At 39.5% G+C, this 12,153-nt stretch overlaps 1 protein-coding gene across 1 annotated transcript in view; it reads left to right on the top strand.

Moving 5' to 3' along the window:
• Positions 1 to 12,153, top strand: part of TET1 (tet methylcytosine dioxygenase 1) — a 142,621-nt gene that overhangs the window by 71,428 nt on the left and 59,040 nt on the right. The window contains exon 4 of the mRNA XM_064594717.1: positions 9,321 to 11,640. Within this exon, the coding sequence (XP_064450787.1) occupies positions 9,321 to 11,640 (2,320 nt within the window). The remainder of the gene's footprint in view (positions 1 to 9,320; positions 11,641 to 12,153) is intronic.

Genomic DNA, 12,153 nt, shown 5'->3' on the forward strand with positions numbered 1-12,153 from the left:
TTGTCTTCTACGTCTTAGTTTTCTTTTTCTTTTTTTTAGAGCTTATTTATTTGAGAAAGAGTTCGCGAATGGGGGTGAGGGGCAGAGGGAGAGAGAGAGAAGCAGACTCCATTGTCAGTGCAGGGCCCAATGTGGGGCTCTCGTGGGGCTCTATCCACCTCACGACCCTGACATCATGACCTGAGCCGAAATCAAGAGTCGCATGACTCTTACCTATTGAGCCACCCAGGCGCCCCTTCTACACATTAGTTTTTTGAATTCCTCAAAGGGGATGAAGATCGGTTTTTGATTGCTGGGAGAGGGTAAAAAAAATCTTAGATATTATGATGGGACCACATTACGACTTATCTGTGGAATTAAAATTTCCTGGGGAAGGCTATTAGGGAAAAAGTGTTTTAAAAGACTACTGGGGGGACACCTGGGTGGCTCAGTCGTTAAGCGTCTGCCTTCGGCTCAGGTCATGATTCCAGGGTCCTGGGATCGAGCCGCACATCGGGCTCCCCGCTCAGTGGGAAGCCTGCTTCTCCCTCTCCCACTCCCCTTGCTTGTGTTCCCTCTCTCGCTGTGCCTCTCTCTGTCAAATAAATAAATAAAATCTTTAAAAAAAAATAAAATAAAATAAAAGACTACTGGGTGAGGGGTGAAAAAATAAAGCAAAAAAAAAAAAAAAACCAAAAATCCCTAAAGGCAGGTTGAGAAACACTGATCTGCGTGCAGTAAAGGTCATAGTCTTGTGGACCATGTCTCTGTACATGCTTTGAAAGACTTTTCCATGTGATCTGAACAGCTGTTTCTTGATATAGGAAATACAGCATGTATGGAATGTGAGTGTTGGGAGAGGCGACAGTCAGATTCTGTTCAAAGGGCATAGTCATTTCAGAATAAAATACCACTTTGCTCAATGCCATCTGAGCTCATGCAAGAGTGGGTGTGAGTGTCACTATGATAGGAATGTGGAAAAATGAGAAAACAGGGTGCTTAGCGACTATTGGACCCAGATCTGATCTAAGGTGATCAACATTCCTGTCGGTTCAGAAGGGGTAAGAGGGGCCCAGAGCAATGTATAGTCTTGTGCCTAGCATAGAGCACAACGCGGAGAACTGGGAGAATTTGAATTGCTATTATTTATTTATTTATTTATTTATTTATTTATTTATTTATTTATTTATTTGACAGAGAGAGAGAGATAGCAAGAGAGGGAACACAAACAGGAGGAATGGGAGAGGGAGAAGCAGGCTCCCCGATGAGCAGGGAGCCTGATGTGGGGCTCGATCCCAGGACGCTGAGATCGTGACCTGAGCCACCCAGATGACCCTACTGTCCTTTAAACGGTACCCTTGGGCACTTTTGGGGTGGTAGAGGAGGAAGAGAAGAGACACTGGTGGGCATGAGCTTGGGTCCCCAGAGTATATATGGCACTTGAGAGAGTAAAACAGCCAATTTTTTGTGAAACCCTTCACTTCCTTCAGAGAGTTAGATGTTAACAAATATTTTGAGATTCAAAGTGGATATTTGGGAATGCACTACACCTAAGCAGATTAAATGTCAAGGAAATCTTCATTAAAAAATAAACATTCATGGGGCGCCTGGGTGGCTCAGTAGTTAAGCATCTGCCTTCGGCTCAGGTCATGATCCCGGGGTCCTGAGATCGAGTCCTGCATCGGGCTTCCTGCTCTGCAGGAAGCCTGTTTCTCCCACTTGCACTCCCCCTGCTTGTGTTCCCCTCTTGCTGTGTCTCTCTCTGTGAAATAAATAAATAAAATCTTAAAAATAAACAAACAAACAAACATTCTTAATGCAGTTAGTGGAGCCTGTTTAACGACTACTTTGGGATTGTACACTCAGTGGTAGGATGGAGTCAGCTCCTTCCAGGTCAGGAATTATGTGCATTTCTTCCTAACTCTGGCTCAGGTGTCTTACTGATGATTTACAGTCCACCGTGGTGGAGGTATTTATACCACAAAAATTGGCCTACAGGGCAAAACAGTGTTTCCTCCCCTCTCAGTTCCCAATCTGATTGTTAAACATTTACCAGTATTCTACTGAGTACAGTTGCTATACGACAAATGTTGACAATCGTGCGTAGCCTTCCTAAGTATTAACAAATGTGTATGTACTCCACACCCTTTCTTTATGCTCTAATTTGTTTGTAATTTGGTACTACATAATCTTTTAGCTTTTTTCACTTGCTATATATATGCTAGAAATCTTTCCATATCCTGCTTCAATTTTGGTTTAAATTTAAAGGAAGTATATTTTAAAAATCAAAACTGTATTTTATCAGGTCTGGGTGTAACAGTTCCCAAGCTCCTGTATTGTTCTTGACCTCTTTCTACTCATATTATTAGTTTTAGTTTCTTTTGTATTAGTTTTCTTAGTATTCTTAGTTTCTTTTGTATTCTTCCAGAGTTTCTTTATGCACATAGGAATATATATATTAATTCCCCATACTTTTTATTAAAATAAAAAAACATTGTATGTACAGGTTCTAGATCCTTTTTTTTTTTTTTTAAAGATTTTATTTATTTATTTGACAGAGAGAGACACAGCGAGAGAGGGAACACAAGCAGGGGGAGTGGGAGAGGGAGAAGCAGGCTCCCCGCAGAGCAGGGAGCCCGATGCGGGACTCGATCCCAGGACCCTGGGATCATGACCTGAGCTGAAGGCAGTCGCTTAACCAACTGAGCCACCCAGGCGCCCCCCTTTTTTTTTTTAACGTAATAAATCCTGGACATCTGCCTATTAGGAATGGAATTTCTTTTCATTCTTTTCTATAGCTGCCAGGTATTATGTAGGTATACCACAGGTGAATTAGTCTGCTACAGGTGGACATTCGGGTATTATCAGTTACTTGTTAAAATATACAAAGCTGTCAAAACATATCATTAAGTGCAAGTATAACTAGGATAAGTCCTCAGAAGTGAAAATGCTGTATCAAAGGAGAGGTTGAATTTGTAATTTTGATAGTTATTGCCAAATTGCTCTCCATAGGGATGATACCATTTTGCACTCCATCAGCATTATATGAGAGTATATATCCCCACAACTTCCCCAAGGGCCTAGGTGTTCAAACATTTTGATGTTTGCTATTCTGATAGGTAAAAAATGTTATCTGTGCCATGTTTAATTTGCATTTTTCTTAAAATTGAGCACCTTTTTACAGTGTCCACCTTGGAATTGTAGTGAAGATCAAATGAGTTATTGCACAATGTAAGGAGTGTATATCATAATATAGCTACCATTCTTTGGATTATAACTATTATAATGAAATTGTTAGTGTTCTCTCTTAGTGATACCTCATCCTCACTGTGCTAACAACTTTGGTCATATGGTCTCATTGAATCCCCATCACAATCTACATGACATCTTAAAAAAGGAGGACACTAAAGTTCAGGCTACGTGGCATCTCCTGGATCAGACAGCTCCAAAGGATTGCTCTTTCCCCATCTTAGCGTTCAGGATTAACAGTAATAGGGGTGCCTGGGTGGCTCAGTCAGTTAAGTATCTGCCTTCGGCTCAGGTCATGATCCCGGGGTCCTGGGATCTAGACCCGCATCGGGCTCCCTGCTCAGCAGGAAGCCTGCTTCTCCCTTTCCCTCTGCCTACAGCTCCCCCTGCTTGTGCTCTCCCCTCCTATCCCATTAAATAAATAAATAAAATCTTTAAAAAAAAAAAAATTACCCAGTAATAGAAATTAGTTGGTTTGTTTTCTTTTCCACACTTCTGTTTAAAAATAAACATGTTTATACATTATTTAGATGTGCCTTTTAAACATAAGGCAGTGTTACATATTTTTTAAGTTGCTTTTTCACTCATCCCTGCTGACTCTTTTTTTTTAACAGCTTTATTGAGATATACTCATATACCATACAATTCATCTGTTTTGCTGATTCACTTTTGACATGACATGAACTTGAATTTGTTGTTTCTCCCCAGTAGTGGTAAAAGTTTGTTCTGGCCACTCAGTTTCACTATGAACAGCAGGTGAAACTAAGTAACCGTATTCTCAGTGCACATACACACATACCCATACAATTACATTTAATAATATGTGTTTGTAAGACTTCCGGTTGATTTCTGAGAACAGAGAAAATCTTACTAGCCCCTACTGAAATGTAATCTATCAAATTGTTTTCTTAAAAATTATGTTTAGTAGTTGGCGTTGTGTAGAGCATGTTCTTGTGTACCTATAGACCCCATGTTTTCAAATCCTGCATTTTTAAAAGGCCATGAGATAATAGAGGAACCTGGGTGGCTCAGTCAGTTAAGCATCTGACTCTTGTTTTCAGCTCAGGTCATGATCTCAGGGTGGTGAAATAGAGCCCCACATCTTGCTTGGTGCGGGGTGTGGAGCCTGCTGAAGGTTCCCTCTGCCCCCTCCCTATCTCCCTCCCTCTCTAAAAAAGATTGTTAGTATTCTCTCTTAGTAATACCTCATCCTCACTGTGCTAACAACTTTGGTCATATGGTCTCACTGAATCCCCATCACAATCTACATGACATCTTAAAAAAGGAGGACACTAAAATTCAGGCTATGTGGCATCTCCTGGATCAGGCAACTCCGAAGGATTGCTCTTTCCCCATCTTAGTGGTTAATATTAACAGTAATACGGGCGCCTGGGTGGCTCAGTAGTTTAAGTATCTGCCTTCGGCTCAGGTCATGATCCCGGGGTCCTGGGATCGAGTCCCGCATTGGGCGGGAGAGGGAGAAGCAGGCTCCCCGCTGAGGAGGGAGCCCAATGCTGGACTCGCATTGTTTATTTAGGAACCTATATATGAGATATAACTGAATGATAAGGGTCAGTTTTTAATTAAGCTCATTAGTTAATGAGAATGTCCTATGTTTGTGGCACATAAATCTTAAAATGTACTCAGGATCTTCTCTTTAGAGGAATGTGTACATTGAAGTCCCGGTATCTTAGATATGCATATTTGTAAAATTAAAAGCATCGAGTAAAACAAACAGAGCTTCTCTTTTCCTCACTTCTGTTTCCCAGTGGTAACTGGTATTAATGTTTTACCTGCCAGCTTTCAGCAGCTTGTTTATTTAGGAACTCTTGCCGTGCAGTCACTAGCTTGATACATACAAGTAATGGCTGCACATTATTTCACAATATGAATATGAGTTTGTTTATTTCATACTTTCTCTAGTATAAATGTTATATTGCATTATAATTTGCTTACCTACATTTCTGCATTTTTAGTTTTGGCATTTGGGTGGATTAAAAGTTGCATTTATTTTCATTTCCTTGTCTTCTAGGAAAGTCAAACAACTTTTGATCCTGCGGATTTCCACTTAAGCAAAGTACATATTCCTGTCTTTTTCTCACTCTCCTGTTGAGTGACTTACTTTTCTTGTTGATTGTGGAAGCTCTTTTACATCAAGAATAGTAACTATTTACATGTAGTATGAATATTTTCCTAGACTGTCCTTTGACTTTTTATTTTTTTTAATGGCAGTATTTCTCCTACGGTTTTTGACAACTATATATATGAAGAAATAAGTACATTTTACATCCTGATTCAGTGCACAGACACATACAAACACATTACATAAAGGAGTTACATTGTAGGGTTGCCTTGCTGGCTAGGTCAGAAAAGCATCCAACTCTTGATCTTGGGTTGTGAGGTCAAGCCCCACATTGGGTGTAGAGATGTCTTTTTTTTTTTTTAAGATTTTATTTATTTATTTGACAGAGAGAGACACAGCGAGAGAGGGAGCACAAGCAGGGGGCAGTGGGAGAGGGAGAAGCAGGCTTCCGGCCGAGCAGGTTGCCCGATGTGGGGCTTGATTCCAGGACCCTGGGATCATGACCTGAGCCGAAGGCAGACGCTTAATGACTGAGCCACCCAGGTGCCTCTGGGTGTAGAGATTTCTTAAATAAATAAAAATTTTGAAAAAAGATTTATATTGTAATACTTATTTTTATTAAATGTAGTGCACTTGTATTTTTCTGTACTATTCCATTAAGAAAAAGCACTTGTTACAAAGCACTAAATTGGTATTGGACCTTGTAGAGTGTGATCAGTTTGCAAAGAACTATGTTATGGTGACTTTGCTTTAAAAATTGTTCATATAGGGGTGCCTGGGTGGCTCATTTGTTAAGCGTTTGCCTTTGGCTCGGGTCGTAGTCCCAAGGCCCTGGGATCAAGTCCCGTAATGGGCTCCCTGCTCAGTGGGAAGGGAGCCTGCTTCTCCCACTCCCACTCCCACTCCCCCTGCTTGTGTTCCCTCTCTCGCTGTCTCTTTCTCTGCCAAATAAATAAATAAAATTGTAAAAAAAAATTGTTCATATCATATGTATTGAAAATACTTTTTTCCTTTATGGCTTCTCATTTTCTACTCTTGCTTGGGAATATTTTCCCTGCTTTCTACATTTTATTTTTTGTATTTAAATTATTAATATATCTGGAATTTATAGTACATATTATGAGATGGGATCAAATTTCCCCGTCTTTTTTTTTTTTTTAAAGATTTTATTATTTATTTATTTGTGAGAGAGAATGAGAGACAGAGACCACGAGAGGGAGGAGGGTCAGAGGGAGAAGCAGACTCCCCGCTGAGCAGGGAGCCCGATGCGGGACTCGATCCTGGGACTCCAGGATCATGACCTGAGCCGAAGGCAGTCGCTTAACCGACTGAGCCACCCAGGCACCCTCCCCCTGTCATTTTTAAGAAATTGATACTTTTCTCCACTGCTTAGAAATCCCATAATTTTAATAATAAATTGTTAAATATTTTCAAGTTTATCTGTTAACTTATTACCCTGTACGTTAAGAAATTTAGTTTTTTTAGATTAATTTTTTAAAGTTACTATAGAAATGTAATATACATATAGAAAATATATGTGTGATAATTGTATATTTTGATAAATTTTGACAAACTAAACATAACCTGTGTAACCTATGTGCCCTGATCAAGAAATTAAATACAGTTTATTTCTACTAAGCTTTTTTTTTTTAAGAGTTTATTTATTTGACAGAGAGAGCACAAGCAGGGGGAGCAGCAGAGGGAGAGGGAGAAGCAGGCTCCCCGCTGAGCAGGGAGCCTGATGTGGGGCTCGATCCCAGGACCCTGGGACCATGACCTGAACCGATGGCAGGCGCTTATCTGACTGAGCCACCCAGGCACCCCTATTTCTACTAAGATTGTTTAATGTGAAAGAAAAGATTGTTTAATGTTTAATTATACAATTGGGTAATACTTACATATTTTATAGCTATTCTGAACTTTGATTTAGTTTTTCAGTCAGTACTCCTGGTTTTTCTATAGACTCAGGTATATCACCTTCATTCAATAAGAAGTCTCCTAATCTTATATTTTTCTCTCCCTGAGGCATTGAATAGAATGTCCAGAGCCATACTAAAGATTAGGAGTGGAGGTTATCTTTACATTCGCTCCTGACAGCAGTTGGAAATGCCCCTACTGTCTCAATTCCTATGTCGTAATTTTAGATGAGCTGTTGGGTTTTATTTATTTATTTATTTTTATATGTTGGGTTTTAAAAATAGGGATTAGGGGCACCTGGGTGGCTCAGATGGTTGGGCGTCTGACTTTGGCTCAGGTCGTGATCCCAGGATCCTGGGATCGAGTTCCGCATCGGGCTCTCTGCTTGGTGGGGAGCCTGCTTCTCCCTCTCCCTCTCCTTCTCCCTCTACTGCTCCCCCCGGCTTGTGCTCTCTCACTCTCTCTGTCAAATAAATAAATAAAATCTTTTAAAAAAAAATTTAAAAATTAAAAATAAAAAAATAAAATAAAAATAGGGATTAGTAGGGGAAATAGAGAGTGATTGCTTAATAGGTACAAGGTTTCTTTTAGGGGTGATGAAAATGTTCTGGAATTAGATAGAGGTGATTATTGCATAACATTGTAAATATGCTTAAAAACCACTGAATTTTACGATTTTAAATGGTAAAATGATTAATTTTATTTTGTAGGCATTTGATCTAAAATTTTTTTTAAAGGAATTATATCATTCCCACTAAACACAATGGCGTAAGTGAAAAGACAGAAAATACTAACTGCTAATAAGAATGTGCAACAGTTAGAGCTATCATAATTACTCGTGGGAGTGTATGTTGATAACCACTTTAAAAAATTCTTTGGCCTGTCTACTAAAGCCGAAGTTAACATACACATACACACACACTTGATAACCCAGCACTTCCACTCCACCCAATGTGTATATATTATATGTTCACCACAAGATTACAGTAATATTTATACTGGTATACAACCAAAAATAACTCAAATGTCCATCTATGGTACAATCAATAAATACATTGTAGTATTTTCATTCAGTGAATTACTATACAACAGTAAGAATCAATGGACTGCAACATGGATGAATCACAAGTATAATTTTGAGTGAAAGGAAGTCAGCTATGTAGTTTGGAAATAAGCAAAAGAAATCTATGATAGATGTCAAAATAATGGTTACCCTTTGGCAGTAGAATGATGACTATACAGGAGTTTCTTGGCTGGAATCTGGGCACTTGGGGGGTTCATTTATGAAAATTCAGTAAGCTATATACTTAGGATTTGTTCACTTTTCTGTGTGTATTTTGTATTTCAGTACAGTTTGCATTAAGATAATAGATATTGCCCATCGAATGGTACCAATGTAAAAATATTTTAAAGATTTATTTGGAGGGGCACCTGGGTAGCTTAGTCAGTTAAATGTCCAGACTCTTGATTTTGGCTCAGGTCATGATCTCGGGGTCATAAGATTGGACCTGCACTGGGCTCTGCACTGAGCATGGAGCCTGCTTAAGATTCTCTCTCTCCTTCTGCCCCTCACAACCCCGCCACCCACCCCCTTACACTTCCTTGCTCTCTCTCTTAAAAAAAAAAAAAATTATTTTGAAAAGCAAATAAGTATACCAAAATATTTACAGGTATGAGTTAATGATATTTGTACTTTAATTTTTTTCTTTTTCGCTACACACCCCTTTTGGTATTTTATTGAAAAGTAAAAAGCAGGGGCGCCTGGGTGGCTCAGTCGTTTAAGCCGCTGCCTTCGGCTCAGGTCATGATCCTGGGGTCCTGGGATCGAGCCCCACGTTCGGCTCCCTGCTCAGCGGGGAGTCTGCTTCTCCCTCTCCCTCTCCCTCTGCCTGCCACTCTGCCTACTTGTGCTCTCTCTCTATCTCTCTGTCAAATAAATAAATAAAATCTTTAAAAAAAGAAAAGTAAAAAGCAAAAGTAATATTTTTTTCAGGGGCTTTACATTTCACTCATGTTAAATTGTAAAGTTCCTGTGGCTCTTATTCCAATATTTGCATAGATAATATGAGATATTTCTGTGCTTGTTTTGTAGGCATATTTTGTCAACAAACCAGTAAATGGCCCCAAGTCAGAATCCATGGAATACAGGAGGAGCTATGGGGGGGAACAGAGATTGGAATTAAACCCACCTCCCCTCGAAAATGTAGCTAAAAATGAAGAAAGTATGACAGGTATTGAAGTGGAGAAGTGGACGCAGCACAAGAAATCACATTTAACCGATCATGTCAAAGGCGAATTTAAGGCAATTGTGACAGAAGCTGAAAAATTAAAAAATTCTGAAGATGACAGGAAAAAAGTCCTACTTACTGACTTAATTGAGCCTCAGAAATTGTTTGCACAAACCGTAAGAAACGGCATTAAAAATGTACACTATTTACCAACCGAAACAAATGTGTCTTTTAAAAAATTCAATATTGAAGAATTTGGCAAGGCATTTGAAAACAAGTCCTATAAATTCCTGAAAGACACTGCCAACCATAATGCCATGAGTTCCATTGCCACTAGTACGAGCTGTGATCATCTCAAAGGGAGAAATAATGTTTCAGTCTTCCAGAAATCTGGCTTTAACTGCAAGTCTTTTCCAGATCCTGCAACGTTCCACTTAAATAGTCATACTAGTACACACAATGAAAGTGATGAACCAAAATCTCTAGAAAATATACCAAGTAAAGAACTGAAAGGTGGATCTCCAGTTCAACCAAGTCTTCTATCCCTAATGAAAGATAGGAGATTAACACTGGAACAAGTGGTGGCTATAGAAGCTCTGACCCAACTGTCAGAAGCCCCATCAGAAAATTCCTCACCATCAAAGTCAGAGAAGGATGAAGAAACAGAACACAGAACAGCGAGTTTGCTTAATAGCTGTAAAGCTATCCTCTATTCTGTAAGAAAAGACCTCCAAGACCAAAACTTACAAGGGGAGCCAGAAAGCCTTCGTCACCATCCATCTTTGGAAAAGCAGAGTTCATGTGACACGGTGGTATTCAATGGCCAAAACATTTCCAAGTCACACAACAACTCAGCTGCTAACCAGTCACCTACAAAGTCACAGGAATATTCAAAAGTCACAAATTCGGTATCTCTTTTCATACCAAATTCAAATTCACCTAAAATTGACACCAATAAAAATGTTGCTCAAGGTAGAATCACTCTTGATAATGCTAAGAATTTGCACCATTTGCCACCATCTAGTGATAAATTGGGATACTGTAACCAGTCCCTGGCCAACAGTAAAAAGATAGACTTAAAAGACGATCCGTCGTGTCTAAATACAATACACAGCAAAATAGAGGAAGACGTTGCAACCCAGTTAACACAACTTGCATCAATAATTAAATTCAATTACATAAAACAAGAGGACAAAAAGGTTGAAAGTACACGAACAAGCCTTGTTGCATATAACGCACAGCAAAAATGTAGTCAGGAGAAGGTCGCAGTACAACAGAAAGCACCTTCCAGTGTACAAAATAATCATAGCTCATCATTGACAAAGCAAAAGAACACAACACAGAAAAAGACAAGAGCTACCCCATCGAGAGATCGGCGGAAAAAGAAGCCTATAGTCATAAGTTGTCAAGAAAATGACCGGAAAAAGCAGGAACAGTTGTCATATGAGTATAGTAAGTTACATGACATTTGGATAGCATCTAAGTTTCAAAGATTTGGTCAGTTTGGTCCACACGACTTTCCCATTCTCTTGGGAAAAATTCCTCCCCTAACCAAAGTATGGAAACCACTGACTCAAACGAGTTCAGCATTAGAACACAAAAAATTATTTCCTCCACTCACTCAGATAAAATTTGAGCGTTATTATCCAGAATTAGCACAGGAAAGAAACATGAAGGTTGAACCGTTGGATTCTCTCCCATTATGCCAGTTAAAAACAGAATCCAATGGACAGGCGTTTACAGAAAAAGTTGATAATTCTCAGGTACAGCCAACAGTGAATGTCAATCAGAAAGCTCATCCTTTACTCCAGCTCTCCCCTCCAACTAACCAGTGTGCTAATGTCATGGCCAGTGATGACCAAACACAGTTCCCGCGGGATGTTAAAGACCAACTCATGCATCAGAAACTGCCAACATTGCCTGGTATCTCTCATGAAACCCCCTTACCAGACCCAGCACAAATTCTCAGGAATGTCGATGTAGTATGTTCAGGTGGAATTACAGTGGTTTCTACCAAGAGTGAAGAGGACATCTGTTCATCTAGTGTTGGAGCTTCAGAATTTTCCCCAGTAGACAGTGCACAGAAAAGTTTTAATGATTATGCCATGAACTTCTTTACCAATCCTACAAAAAACCTGGTGTCCACAACAAAAGATTCTGAATTGCCAACCTGCAACTGTCTTGGTAAGTGTGTGTATGTGTGCCTGAGTGCGTGTGTGTGTGTGTGTGTTTCTTTGTTTACTTCCATTAATTGCCTTGTCATGACCATATCAAATTTTGGGTTATCTTGGGGCGCCTGGGTGGCTCAGTTGGTTAAGCGACTGCCTTCGGCTCAGGTCATGATCCTGGAGTCCCGGGATCGAGTCCCGCATCGGGCTCCCTGCTCGGCAGGGAGTCTGCTTCTCCCTCGGACCCTCCCCCCTCTCATGTGCTCTCTTTCTCATTCTCTCTGTCTCAAATAAATAAATAAAATCTAAAAAAAAAAAAAAAAAAAAAAATTTTTTGGGTTATCTTTTATATGTGGCATTTTTGCCCCATTCGTATACTGGCGAAAATGGACTGAATTCTATACCTGTTTTTCTGTTGGACCTCTATTGATTTTGCTCAAATAATTGGGAAATTTTTAATTCATAATTTGGAAACTTTCTCAAGTGGAAAATTTGCTGATTTCTCTTGGCTAAATGTCTCCTAAGTTAT

The sequence above is a fragment of the Mirounga angustirostris genome, unplaced genomic scaffold (assembly GCF_029215605.1).
Source record: "Mirounga angustirostris isolate CCGP_5_RB_7025 unplaced genomic scaffold, mMirAng1.0.hap1 SCAF_6, whole genome shotgun sequence".
NCBI lineage: Eukaryota > Metazoa > Chordata > Mammalia > Carnivora > Phocidae > Mirounga > Mirounga angustirostris.